The 14258-nt window shown below is 45.4% G+C and overlaps 2 protein-coding genes across 7 annotated transcripts in view; both read right to left on the bottom strand.

Annotated features, from left to right (window-relative positions):
* Window positions 1-16: 16 nt before the first annotated feature.
* borcs6 (BLOC-1 related complex subunit 6) lies at window positions 17-6332 on the bottom strand. 5 transcript variants are annotated; one of them, XM_077003927.1, is made up of 6 exons: window positions 6227-6332; window positions 4767-5230; window positions 3797-4292; window positions 3406-3569; window positions 2930-3013; window positions 17-2793 (listed from the first exon to the last, which is right to left on the bottom strand). In XM_077003927.1, the coding sequence occupies exons 2-6, from the start codon at window positions 5217-5219 to the stop codon at window positions 2668-2670; spliced, it is 1323 nt and encodes a 440-aa protein (XP_076860042.1). In that variant the 5' UTR covers window positions 5220-5230; window positions 6227-6332; the 3' UTR covers window positions 17-2667. The 5 variants fall into 5 exon arrangements, with proteins under 5 accessions (XP_076860042.1, XP_076860045.1, XP_076860043.1 ...); XM_077003930.1 differs by lacking the exon at window positions 6227-6332 and adding an exon at window positions 5908-6203 and having other exon boundaries at window positions 17-2815; XM_077003928.1 differs by lacking the exon at window positions 6227-6332 and adding an exon at window positions 5908-6201 and having other exon boundaries at window positions 4767-5227.
* Window positions 6333-7886: 1554 nt separating this feature from the next.
* sema3h (sema domain, immunoglobulin domain (Ig), short basic domain, secreted, (semaphorin) 3H) overlaps window positions 7887-14258 on the bottom strand; it is a 22453-nt gene continuing 16081 nt past the window's right edge. Inside the window, exons 9-17 of one of the 2 annotated variants that reach the window (XM_077003920.1) lie at window positions 14151-14220; window positions 12465-12609; window positions 11944-12163; window positions 11568-11656; window positions 11426-11467; window positions 10715-10872; window positions 10450-10511; window positions 10023-10165; window positions 7887-9912 (exon numbers count right to left, since the gene is read on the bottom strand). In XM_077003920.1, coding sequence (XP_076860035.1) covers window positions 9487-9912; window positions 10023-10165; window positions 10450-10511; window positions 10715-10872; window positions 11426-11467; window positions 11568-11656; window positions 11944-12163; window positions 12465-12609; window positions 14151-14220 — 1355 coding nt within the window. In that variant the 3' untranslated portion in view covers window positions 7887-9486. The remainder of the gene's footprint in view (window positions 9913-10022; window positions 10166-10449; window positions 10512-10714; window positions 10873-11425; window positions 11468-11567; window positions 11657-11943; window positions 12164-12464; window positions 12610-14150; window positions 14221-14258) is intronic. The other variant, XM_077003921.1, reaches the window with a different exon arrangement.

The following is a 14258-nucleotide window of genomic DNA, read 5'->3' as shown; positions in this document are numbered from 1 at the left end:
AAAAAACTCTTTCACGATATGCCCTATTTAATAAACCAAAGCTGTATGTAGGTTGTAAAAAAAATTGTTGTTTCCAGTTGTTTTCCATGAATTCTGAAAGTGCATATTGATACTATAGCGATGCTTACCTACAGTTGTGTTAACGCATGGTTACAGTGCAGTGCAGACAGTGCAGACTCACGGCAGCTAAGAGTCCTCTGATCATCCGATAACGGTCACGGATAATAGCGCCACGGCCGCCGTGCGATGCGGACTGTTACATATAAGCAGAACGCTGTGAAGGAGAACGTGATCCTGCCTGATCTCTGGGAGGCTTCAACGGCACAAACGAAAACGTGTGCGTGCGTTTACGTAAACAAATGTGCAAACGAATGCACACAAATACACGGGCATCAAACAAACGTAAGCGTTCGTATAAACTCGCACATACACTCCTCATCGCACCCTTCTCCGCACACGTACGCAGACCGAGACCGCCATGTGAAAGGCATATCCGGGGGGGTCGGCAACACAAGAGGAGATAAGCGTGCCATCAGATTTGCTGAATGTGGCATAGCTGGTCAGGCAGCACTCACACCTATCAGGCCATCTGTCCGAGCTAACCTCTAATCTCATGTTTAGTCTGCACTGTATCTGTAATCTGGGACTAAGGTACAGGGCCAGCCGTGTGTACCAACCCGTGGCATCATTGAAGCCATCTGTTACACCAGTAAACGGCATGAACCGCACTAAACAATAATAAACTTTCTGTGGTATCAGTCACTCCAAAGATGAATAGGTATGTGCGCAACCAGGTTATGGAGCGTCAACGGGAGTTACATAATAAACCGTGGATTAAATCTTCAGGAAGTAAATCAGGATTAAAGTGACTTGTCTGAGCCAAACCGAACCTTGGATATGAGAATGGCCAATGGTCTGTCGCCATTCCGGTACTGATGTCAAACTGAATAGTGTATCGAGTTGCTTGGCTGATGTTATTGGGCCTGGGACGGGCCTGAGAGACGGACCTGTGCCAGAGGCACCATTGTTGCCGAGCCGGTCCTGGAACAGCTCCAGTACACAGTGATGAATGATTCAGCCTGGCGACAGCAGCACGGTGTTCTCTCACCATCAACCTGGGAACACCTGCCCACCCCACACGGAGGAGGGAGGACACACTCCGTCACACACTCCACACACTCCGTCACACACTCCACACACTCTAGCCGTGTCGCACTGGTGAACTACAGCCCAGAGCCGTAGCAGCTCTGCTTCAGGACAGAACCAACGACGGGCCTGCGGTTTACCCACAATGCACTTTGGCAACCTGCCGCCTCTCCTCAGTCTGGGTGGAAGAGGACCTGCAGTCTACAGTCAGGGTGAGCAGACTATGAGGAAGAATCACCATTTGGGTCTGGGTTCACGCCAGGAAGGAAACACTTCGGATAAAACCACACACAACACTACAGGCACCTAGAAAGCAGAGCAGCACACAACACGGCCACCAAGAGGGCCAAACGAAGCAGCAGGCATAATGGGTGTGCTGGGGGTCACTGGCAATCATACAGCACAGTAGTGAAGCAGCCATGGGCAAAGCCATTCAGCTCCATGGCCGATTTCTGTGAAGGAAACACTTTGTACGGGGAAAGTAGTCACCCGGTATGAGCTTTCCCTGTAGATTCTTAGCTTGTTTCCTTTTAATTTTCTTTTCCTGAGCATCTACCTGTCAAAAAGGTCATTGCCAAAACAACGTTTACGGATAATTCTAGCAAATTTATTGTTGCATTTAACTCTTTAAAACATACACTGACGCCAGACAGACTGCGTGATGAATCGGGGGTTGTAGATGCAGAAAGGGACAGAAACAGACGAGGTTTGGGGACAGGCAGTCAGGTTTGGACAGAGGACGGGACTGTCCCTCACTCCTTGGTGTCTCTCCTCCACTCCCTCTGTTCTCTGTCTCCTTCACTGGTTTGCGTTCCATGCGAGTGCTTGTACTGGTTGTACTGGACTGGTTCCTGGGGGTCTCCGAGTTGACACCGCACCTCACATTCCACCGTGCGCGTCACGTGGCTGGTGCCATGGCAACAGAGTCCAGAGCTCTGTGGATGACTACGTGTCGGAACCAATCGGTGGCCACCGTAGAAACAGAATCAGAGTCAAGTAGGGATACACAGCATCCAGTGTGCAGACGCACAAACGCCCAGGAGGAACAAATATCAGCAGAGAACGTCTTCTAGGTAATGTTTCTGTGTGGACAAACACCTGTTCCTGTGTCTAATATGAAGCAGGGAGGCGACACACTCATCATCCCTCCCCTCTCAGTGGATCCGCACACCCACTCAAACGTACTTCAGACAACGGTTCCACCCGAGTGTTCATAAGTGTGATGGACGGCGTAAGCTCAGCTGGATCCGTTTGTCCCTTTCCCAATAACCAATCAACAGAAGAGGAGGTGGAGCCACTACGACAGGAAGCGCTAATAACAAACTGCCTCCACTGGGAGGTGCTATAGCCAGACTGTGTCTATGGGGATGAGCACTCGCGGAGCGTTGCCAGGACACACGATCGTTAACAAAGTGATTCAGTTGCATGATAATTAGCAAAGTATCTGCAGAGGGCGGAGTTCTGTTGCAGAGTGTCTCCTGGAGCTTCTGTGTTGACAGGGGCGTGGCCTGTTGCTAGGGGTTACTTGCAGATAGCTTCCAGAGCATCCAGCGTGCGTTTGATGTCTCTGATCTGAGCAGCGAGCGTCTGTATGGGTTGCATGGACCGATCCAGCTCTTCACACCGTGCCATCAGTGTGTACATTCCCTGTGCAAGTCCACACACACATCTAAAAATCATGTCATCACTTGAATCACAAGAATTATTTTGCTGACTTAAGTTATTAACTAAGGAACAAATGCTACACTGATGCACCCAAAATATGAATGAACTGTTTCTATACCTTTATGCTCATATCCACCGACTCTCCCAAACTATCCACAGAGTCTCTGTATGTCTGAATATAACCAACACTCAAAGCAGTCATCTGGGGAGAAAGACACGGATGGGGGGGTGAAAGAGAGAGACAGATCTGTGGTCAGATCCAGAGCCTCTGATTGGGCATGGCACAACCAGCCAATAAATTTTCTAAATATAGCAAAATACTTTTTGTAAGAGCTATAAAACTAAAATAGACACTGAATGACACCGAAACATCATAACAGCATCAACAATGAAGCAAAATGCAGAACCCATTTCACATGATTTCAATTTCCTCTACTAGTCCACTGTTACTGACCTGTAACCTTGTTTCATGGGTAATTCAGTTTATTTCTATATTTATATTTGAAAACATGAACTCAATTCAAGAACAGCAAATCTGCACAGAGACAGACTCCCACTGAGGCCCAGTGTTTGGAGGGCGGTGCCAGAGCTCACGTTCTGGATGGTTCCGCTGAGACTGCGCAGCATGGTCTCCACGCTGTGCGCCACCTCCTGTGTGTGCTTGTGCAGGTCCAGCACCACTGACGGATCTATGGGCGGAATGTCAGCTGGTCGCCGCAGTGACCCACGACCTCGAACCACAGGCCCCGAGCAGTCCGCTGCACACGACACATGCATACATTCATTATTCATACACAAGAAATCCCCCATTGCATGTAAATTGCCTCGGGAAGTGAGCACAACACACACACACTCTCACACACACACACTCTCTCACACACACACACTCTCTCACACACACACACTCTCTCACACACACTCTCTCACACACACTCTCTCACACACAATCACTCTCTCTCACACACACACACACACACACACTCACAGTCGGTGTCGAGGCTGGGCCGAGAGCTCATTTTGATCTTCTGCTCCAGGTTCTTGGTGATGAAGTGTGTGAGATCTCCGTCACGGCTCACGGTGCCCTCCAGCTCCAGGGCACTGGATATGGTGGCCCTGCGGCCCTCGGGTTGGCCCCCCCTGGGCCCCGCCCCCCGGGAGCCGCCCCCGCACGCCTCGCTGAGGCCGTCCAGGCTCTTACTGTCCTGCATGCCCCGAACCACGCGCTCCCGGTCCCACTCGGGCGCCGCGCGCACCCGCACCTCCGCCATCACGTGCGTGGGCCGCGGCCAGTCTTCAGGATCTGGCAACATGGGGGGTGGGGCGGATTCAGGAGGAGGGGGTGGGACCAGGGGCGGGGCCTGATCAGGGGGAGTAAAAGCGGAAGGGGCATCGTCTTGATAAGATGAAGTGGGGTTGGGTGACTCCATTGATGGAGAGATTGAAGTGGGTTCATCCTCAATGGTAGTCTCTCTTTTCACTGGCTAAGAATTCAGACAAGTTGATTATTATGAGGCAATTTAACTGGACGTGGGAAGTTGGACACACAATGTCATTTGCATTTTAAATTTGAAAGATTTACCTTGGTAAAAAAAGCAGCGTGACACTACACACCAGTATGGTGGTTTAAGAGCCAACCTCTTAATTACACTCTGAGTAGGATCATTAATATGACCAATTCATGTGATCCTGACTCACATTCAACACAACAACACTCAAATTGTGCTCATCATACTACTGTAAAAGCATATGACAATATCATACAGCTCAGGTGATACAGCCTGTGTTCACAGCTGCTGCGTATTAGATGGGTAAACAGCTGTGAGACTGAACAGGTACAAAGTAATTTAATGTTCAGACTACACAATCAGCAATCACGCTAATCAAGGATCAGATTTTGCATTTTATGGACTGGATTTAATAACACAGATGATCCGAGATGCTGATATGCCCCTCACCTGCACAGGAACATCTGCTGTGTTCTGACTGTCTTCAGCTTTTTTGACTTCCTCCTTCCATTTCTTAATCTCCATCTCATCCACCTTTCCCCACCCATCACTGGTCTGTTTGTGAGCTGGGCCGACTGTGTCCATGGGCAAACGAGCTTTGTCTACTGATCGTGAGCAAGGTGTGTGTGTATGCGATGACCCCTCTGCCTGGGCATGGCCTTCATCGCCGTGAAGTGCAGAACGTGTGCGTGTTTGTCTGCACACCGAGTCTGTGCTGAGGGCTGCACATGTATGAACGTCTGAAAGAGTTTCTTCCTGTTGGTCTAGGCCATCCGGGCACTTAAACTCCTGGGAGGTGGAGCCATAAGCAGCTGCCCAATCACAGGCATCTGGAGAGTTAGAAGCGTCAACGCCATTGGTTGTCTCCTCCACATCTTGGCCAATCCCAGAGGAGTGGCTCATCCCTCAACCTGCTACATAGGAAATGTTATCAGTCGCTATCATAAACTTAGTATCTCCTACGTGAGCTTTCTGTTGTACGTCTGCATTATCATTACAATCCATGGCATCAACTTGAACACAGATGTATAAAAAACAATCGTTATCTGTATGTATACATCACAAAAAAATGCCAAACCTTTGATAGAGAGGAAAAGTAAGCAAGCGTTTCTAGGCTTCTTTTGAATCACGTACTAGCATCGTAGTCGACGCTGTCCTAGTTTCTCTGATTAGATTCTCTGGTCTTTGAATGACACATGAATCACATCGGAGTGCACAAGCGCAGCATCAACAACAGCAGCTACAGATGCGACATGTGATCCACTATCAGCAGCCGCATATGCTGCTAACAAGTTAAAAAACCAATAACCAAATCGTCTTCCTGGTTAGACAGTGTTTACTTCTCACTTCCAATATTCAGTGAGTTATGCTGCCGACATTCCGTTGATTGTAGTTGAGCCAACATAGCTAGCCTAGTTCATTACATTACATTAGCTACCTAGTACATAGTGGCGTTTTCTGTGTCAGTTAACGGTACACAACCGGGTTAACCGTCAGATTAGATTGAGGAACTGAAATCCCGGGAAGGCGCCACTTTCCGCTCGTTAGTGTTGCTCTCTTGTCTTAGCTAGGACGCACACTTACAACATACCTGCACCAAATGTCTCTTATCGCCGCTGCGAGATAAACATGAAGGGGTGACAACTCGGAGTCACACGAGTCCTGCGACGTTAGCCAAGCTAGTTCGCTACCTGACCGACTGACGCTGGAGCTCAATGGCGGCGGCTAGCTAAGCTAACGGCTAACTGAACCAGGCCTGAAACTTCCCACCTCGGTCCAGCGCGTCACCGCTCATCACTTTCTGGCTTGCTGAAAACTCTCGTTCCGCTGCCCAGTGCCAACGAACACGCTGCCAAAAAGTAGTGTCGTGAAAATCGAACGAGACAGCTAGCTATTTAGCTGCTATTTACCTCTGCTGCTTTTTCCTGGGGATGAAGGTTGCCAGGATACGAAGTCCGTGCCAAATATCTGTCGTGCGAAACAGAAACGAATCTAATAGTTCCACACCACTCAATCTGATCCCTCCTCCCCCTCTCGACACAAATGTAAAAAACAATTCCCGACAGATCATGAAGAAAATTAACACTTTATTTTTCTCAAATATCAAGGAATAAATGCACATGACCATGTATATTTTAATCAATCAAACCTTAAACTCAAGATGTATCATATGTACAACGTATTGTTGTACAACGTTGTATAACGTACGTGTTGTATAACGTACAGGGGATAAGCACACACACATATACGCAAAGAGTGGGCTATACTAAACCCAAACGTCAGACATGCAGACATGTAGTACCATTATCTTGCCAAGGGTGGCGACAACCGCCTGCTTGAGCCTGTGGCGCAGTGTGCAGAAATGATCGCGTGTACCTTTAGGTTTTTAAATCTCACTTATTTTGACCATTCTTTGTACAGATTTGTGGTTCTAAATTAAAGGAACATGTGTATAGGCTTTTACTTAGCTATACATCAACTTGGGACCATTTTTTGTACAGATTTATGGTTCTAAATGAAAGGAACCTATATAAAGGCTTTTCACTTAGCTTTACATCAATTTTGGACTTGTTCAAGAACCCTTACTCTGACCACAACTTATGAAATGAAAGAGTCTGTTTTTACTAGTACCAAGAATTTCTGCAAAGTGCCTCTTAGGCAGAGCCTGACAGTAACCCATGAGCAACACCCATCTCTCTCTCTCTCTCTCTCTCTCTCTCTCTCTCTCTTTTTCTCATATACACACACAAAGTCACACAGCCCTCGATAATAATTAAACTAAATACTACAGCACAGAAATTAAAACATTTCCATGTATTTTCATGTCTCAGTCAGAGCCAGTGTGTTATCAGCATTCCCCTCACCAAGTCATGCTTGTTTCTCTCTCTCTCTCTCCCCCCCCCCCCTCTCTCTCTCTTTTGTCAATGCATTATTATTTATATATGTGTATATCGTAGGGTTCTGCTGTATCCAGGAAAACACGCCTTGTTAATTTCATAGTCCTGTTAGGAAAGGAGGCAGAATACAATTTGATTGCAAAATTCCATCATTCATCACAAAGCAAGTTGAGCTCAAACACAATATTCTAGAAACTGCAGGTCAACTAGAGTTCAAGAGAGCCTAGTTCCTCAGGCATGACCTGACAGATTACACACCCGGCATCAACTGAGTGACAAAGAATGATCCGAAGAGGGTGGATTGTGTGTGTGTGTCTGTGTGTGTTTGTGTGTGTGAATGTTTACTAAATCAGCCTTAAGTAGATCATGTTTATCTTTGAGAAAGTAGAGTTTAGGTGCATGCATCTACAAGATGTTCTCATATTTACAACTATTCATGACTTAGATGAGGAGCACATACTGAAATTCCTACAAAAACACATGATAACACTGTCTTTTTCTCTATATCTATCTCTCTCTGTCTCTCTCTCTCTCCCTCCTCTGCTCTTTTCTCTTTTTCTTTTGGGTAATTATTCAAGATCAGTTTCAAATGTGGTAAACCTTATATACACTATAAAATGTACTCAAATGCACAAAATGTCTAAATTTAATGACACTTGGCCAACATATGGGAAACATTTACATAATCTTGTTTATTTCAATGTGATGGCATTCCATTAGTGGTAGAAATCTGATTTGTTTCATGTCCTCTGGCACTGTGTGCGCCTTGACTCCACATGAGATCTCCTATTCTGGCCTGCTTGTGGCCTCTCATATCCCCAGCACACGCTGATCAGTATTCTAACTCTGACACTTGCTGCACACTGCCTGAAACTTTTACTGAAACCATTCATGCATTCAGAGATCAGATCAGAGTTTGTTTCATTATACGCAAGTGATCAAGACCAACACTAGGGAGTGGCGACATTACACACTGTAGTACATATACACATCAATGCATTTCTGAAGTAGTTAAAGTTTTCACAGAGTATCAGATGGTTTAATCAAAACCAACTCTTAACAATTACAGTTAAATTGTATCGAAACTTGTTATTATTCATAATAATATTTATAGGAAAAGTTACATAGTTACAATGGGTCAATATGATCTGTCAACTGTTAACGTAACTAGTAGTTGTTTCAGTGTTTGCCATAGGTTGCATGCAATTAGGCAGTTTGGCCAGAGTGCAAATTCCTACCTAGTCTAAATTATCTTTAGACTAATGGATCCAGAAGAGGGTTTTCCAACAGGTGAACTGTCCCTGATAAACAAAAGCAGTCAGTTGGCAGTTGACTTCTGAAGTTATGCGTCATGCCATCAAGAATGCTTTGTTTTTCAGATTTGTTACTTATAAAATGGCTAAAAGTGTTCAATATTGGGCTACTTTTTTACTTAATTGCTTCTTTGCTACATGAAACAACTTCCATTTCGTTAAGCATATTTTAGAGAGCACAACATTAAAGTAAGAAAATAAACAAAGGGAATTTTAGGCTCATGCACATATATAAAATACCTCAGTAACTAGAAGACAGTTCCTCAGCAGCGAAGTACATTAAATCACATCAAATTTCATTCGAAGGAGTCTTTATGTCAGTTGGTTATCAGTAAAGGAAACAATTTTTGAGAATACAGTTTGTGGAAGACCCAGAAGAGGTGAAAATAAATAAGAAAAATAAAACTAAAAGCACTCAGAGCAATACATATATATGCAGCTATTTAAAAACAAAAATGTTAAATTTGTTCTTCAAAGACAGCAGCCATTTTAAAACAAAGAGCTTTTTCAGAGGCTCCCTATTTCTGGGAGGCTTATCTGTATTTACACAGGCTGCAGGAACATTTGAGATGTTCCCTCATTTTAAGAAGGGTTTTTCCACGTCCACAGAGCACAGTCATTATGTAAATGACCAACTGCTCATTAGCATAATCGGTAAATGGCCAATGTCTTGGAGTCTATTATCCCAGTTCTTATGACACAGTTCATCTTTGGGATCCTTGCTCAAAATAGCCATTACTGCTTAGCAACAGTCTTTAAAATGTCCCACATTCAGTCTTCTCAGTCCTTCAGTAAAGCAACACTGTTTCTGTCACCAGAGTGTGTTTCTCTCCATGCTGAAGCTCGTAAACGTGTGTGATGTGTATGCTGATGTCCGGGGTTCTGGTTTCAGTCTGCCGTGGGCTGTGGTTAAGAGTTGTAAACCTTCACATGAAGCTCCGGCGTGTGCTCCAGCTGTCTCTAGACACTCCGTGGCAGCCTGGGGACTGCGGTCTCCATCTTACTTCTGTTCTTCCTCCCTTTCCCTCGCTCTTTGTCTCCCCCTCGTCCTCCAAGCTTGTGTTTGTCTCCTTTCTTTCTCCCCCGCCTCTGGTCCGGCTCCCCGAAGCTCTTCTCCTTGTCGTGGTGGCGACGTCTGTTCGCCTCCTTGCAGTAATGCTCCAAGTCTTCGTTGTGTATCAGTGCCATGACGTCCTGGTACCAGGGCTGCGCAGAATCGGGCGTGGATGGCTGAACAGGGTCCCACACGCTCAGGCGAACCGTAACAGCCGTCCAGCGGAAGCCGTGTTCTTCCAGCTGACAGTGATATATGCCCCCGTGATTAAGCTCCGCCCTCGGAATCAGAATGCCTCTGTCAATCACCACCAGCCGATCACCTGATCTCACCTGAGCAGGAGAATGAGATCAGCTCAGAGATACATGAATGAAGCTTTGTGTACTGGTGTATGTTCTATGTGTGTGTGTGTGTGTGTGTGTGTGTGTCTACAGGCATTTACCTGGTGTTGCTCTAGACTGTTCTCTCCTGTTTGCTTAAACCATGTAACTGCAGCATGGTGGGATTTAGGTAAACACTCCAGATAAGTGCTGTTACCCACAGCAACCATTATTGCTTTCTCCTCTGTTTGCACCTGCAGGCCAGCTATCGAAATGTAAATAAACAAACACCATTGGTCAAAACAACACAAATTACATTGAATGATGTACTACTACAACTACATTGAAGAATATGGCTCCTTATATTTAAACATTTATTAGAAATCGATAGTATTGCTACCACATCCTCATAATTACAGTACATCCTTTTCTTAGTTCTTAATTTGTTATGCAGTATACTGTATTATCTATATGCAAGAAATAACATTTCATTATATCACAGTATGGCTATGTTGGGTGTCATTGCAAGCAACTCTCTGTATGTCTTACCTCCTTGTCTGACACACTGGTTTAGAGGGTTTCTGTCATCACCAACCTGACGCGTGTTTCTCCTACACATGCAGATAGATAGATAGATAGATAGATAGATAGATAGATAGATAGATAGATAGATAGATAGATGTAAAATTTTTCTTGTGTTTGTATGTGTGTGTTTGCGTGTGTGTGTCTATTGTGTGTGTGTGTGTGTTTTCCGTGTGTGTGTGTATTGTGCGCGTGCGTGTGTGTGTTTGCGTGTGTGTGTGGTGGCGCTCACCTGCGTGCGATATGCATGTATTGGCTGCAGGCATGGCCATCCCAGGTGCAGTATGGGTCTCTAGCGATGCAGCACTCCGCACAGGCCTGGCCATAGAGGTCACACTGGAACAGGGCCAGCTGGGACACGCCCTCAGCAGAACCCACAAACAGCCACTGCTCCAGGGAACACACACACACACACACACACACACACACACACACACACACACACACACACACACACACACACACACACACACACACACACACACACACACACACACACAGGGGATAAGCACACACATGTGCATGTATACAAAAGCTTTCTCCATTCTCATTTCAGCCAGATCTCTATACTATACTGAAGCAAACAACCGTGGCACTCGGCAGTAGAACGCAGCAGAGAGGGGAAAGCATGTGAGCAGGAGTGTGTGTGTGTGTGTGTGAGAGCTGGAGTGTGTGGTTGGGGCATGCCTTCACTCAGGCCCTGTCATCTCCTCACACACCCCTAACACTGAGGCCGGTGAGAATGTCTTCCACTGCTGTGCGTTTGTCTGGGTGCGTTCCATCGCCTATACGCGTGAAAATTCACACTTCTGGAATTTCATCTGCCTGCACTGGGGTTGCCATAGAGACACCTTACGAGATATAAAAGGGAGGGGACAATGTCTATGTTTGTGTATGTGTTTGGATGTTCATGTGAGGAGGAGAGCGTCAACAATAAGCCTACCTTCTTCTTGGACAGTGTCATGGCTGTGATTGGTGACCTGTGCTGTAGGGCAGAAGCGAATCAGGGATCAACAGTTACAAAGGTGATCCAGTGTCATCCAATCACACGTGCCCATCATCCCCAATGCAAACGCACACTGTACCTTAAAAACATGCAGCTGCTCCAGTGTGACCTCCTGATATTGTCCGTTCTCTTTACGGAGGTTAATGGACTTTAGCACTAGTCCAGAGTCTAGATAACACACACACACACACACACACACACACACACACACACACACACACGCATCATACACGCACACACAATGTAAATGTACAACAATGTTTTTTTTGTAAACATATAACATTTTTACACTTTACACGTTGACTAATGGTGTACTTGCTATTGTACACACACACACACACACACACACACACGCGCACACACACACACACACACACACACACACACACACACACACACACATACACACACACACACACACACACACACACACACACACACACACACACACACACCTGTTCCGATGAAGAGAACATCATACTGTCCATCCACCGCCTCCACTCTGTCCACAACAAGGCGGGTCAACTTATAGTGCACGCCCACTCTGATCAGCAGAGGTCGGCCCTCCACAGGAAGCACCACTTCCTGCATCAGTGGGTGGGTGCGGCTAAAGAATATGACATCATCGGGGTACTCCCTCGTGGAACGGAAGCTCCCGTAAGTGCTGCTCGGACACTAGTGGGCAATAAGGCAGGAAAAATGCTATATTGACGATACTATACTACAGATTGTGTAATAGTGTAGTTACAATAAAAATAAAACTACTGCTGAACTCAGTTATAAATGAAAGATAAAAATAAACAGTAACAATCTGGTTAAAAGATCAGGCAGAGAGGAATCTGTTAGCGGTTTTCTGAATGACTACATTAGCGTCATATATGATCTATCAAGGGTAAACATTATTGGTCAAGATGTGTACATTATGGTTACATTATGCTTTGACATTCTAAATTTTAATGATATGCTAATAACTCACTGTTCCAGGTCTGGGATAGGGAACTCTGCCGGTAAACTCCTCCCACTTGTATTGTGGCCCCTCCCTATGGTAGAAGTTTCCTTTGAAGGCACGGATGATGTCCTGCATACGGTACACACATACTGCTGATCCATTCAACACGTCGCTGCAGAGACACAGGAGTGAATGGTACACACATTAATAACAGCTATTTTTCCATGTATTGTGAATAAATTGTATAGAATAAAGTGAATGAGTAACACGTAATGAGTCAAATACAGCAACATTATTTTTTCTGTTCACTTTAAAGTGTTGGACTGTTCTGAGGGAGTGAATTTTTTTTGAATTTCCAAATGAGTTTGATTAGTTATGCCTGGAGCAGAGCCCAGAGCCAAGCAGGGTGTGAGTGGCAGACCTGCGGCACTAGAGCTCCAGCTGTGGAGGGGTCAGCACAGCTCCACTCACTGTTTCCATAAGCACCACTCTGCAATTTAGTAGTAGCTACTCCACCCAGTGAGAGGGTCCAAAACCAAACCAAACCAACACACACACACACACACACACACACACACGCACGCACGCACGCACGCACGCACGCACGCACGCACACGCACACACGCACACACACACGCAAGCTCACACACACACACACACACACACACACGCACACACGCACGCTCACACACACAAACACACCCGCACACACACACACACAAGCTCACACACACACGCACACACGCAAGCTCACACGCAAGCTCACACACACAAACACACCCGCACACACACACACACAGAACTGCTGCTTGTGGTTGTTAATGCAATGCACACTGGGTGTATAATATCTTTCACATTTTGCAGATGTTTCTGTACGTCATCTAAAAGCTGGAAAATATTGTTGTATGTTTCAATGAATGGATGACCAACCACACACACACACACACATTGACATGAGCAAAAACTCCCTTTCTCTCTCTCACACAAAGGGCAGCCATTTTAATTTGCTCTAAAAGGAGGACATGACACCTCCACACAATGACAGAGACACGATCCTACAAAACACACCATTAAATTGAGCCAATTAACATAATCCAGCCACATAATCTCACTAGATAACATAATGTACCCATTCATTCTAGAAGTTTGTAATATGAATTAAACCTAACCTGGCACCTACATTTAAATCTGGCATAGAGTCCAGAAGGCATGAGATCTGTCCAACAGTAGGTTCTGACCACTGAGGAATGAAGCTGTTTTCTTTTGGTATCACACCACTGTGAACATCCCAACTGACTAGTATTTAGACTGTGGTCATTCTGTTAAACCAAACAAATACATTTATGGCGTATTTCAAGTGATTGTGTAGTTTATTATTGCATCCAGATAACGTAAAGTGTACACACTACTGTGTTATTGTGTATTACCCCAGCCAGATAATACTACAGCAGGTTAGCTAACATAGTATATCTCAAAGGGTAAACATAACCCCACTTTTAACCTTATAAACTCAAACCAGGAGGGTTGGCTCATTTTGATTTTCCAGTTATCACAGTGAATTTTGAGAACATGGGGTTGCTCCACAGGTTTAAGGGTCTTCATGTTTTTTGTGGTTCACAACAACACTATAAAACACTAATGACCATCCTCAGTACATGTTTAATTACTAACTGTGTGTGAGTGTGTGAGGTCTGTATGTGTAATGTTCTTCACCTGGTGGTAGTGAAGAGACCATAGATCAACGGGCTCTTCTTGTCTTTCCCATACTGAATGAAGATGTCCTCTGTCAGGAGAGAGAAGTGAGAAGTTAGAACGGCCATG

Source organism: Brachyhypopomus gauderio, chromosome 4 (genome assembly GCF_052324685.1).
Source record: "Brachyhypopomus gauderio isolate BG-103 chromosome 4, BGAUD_0.2, whole genome shotgun sequence".
NCBI classification, from domain to species: Eukaryota; Metazoa; Chordata; class Actinopteri; order Gymnotiformes; family Hypopomidae; genus Brachyhypopomus; species Brachyhypopomus gauderio.
The sequence above is the reverse complement of the archived record's forward strand: the minus strand, read 5'-3'. Positions and strand labels throughout refer to the sequence as shown.

Excerpts from the sequence above, each read along its gene's own strand:
- borcs6 (XM_077003927.1), bottom strand. The coding sequence starts at position 5,219 with ATGAGCCACTCCTCTGGGATTGGCCAAGATGTGGAGGAGACAACCAAT. Across the intron at positions 4,293-4,766 it reads CAGCAGATGTTCCTGTGCAG|CCAGTGAAAAGAGAGACTAC; the intron begins GTGAGGGGCATA and ends CTGAATTCTTAG. Across the intron at positions 2,794-2,929 it reads CGGTGGATATGAGCATAAAG|GGAATGTACACACTGATGGC; the intron begins GTATAGAAACAG and ends GGACTTGCACAG.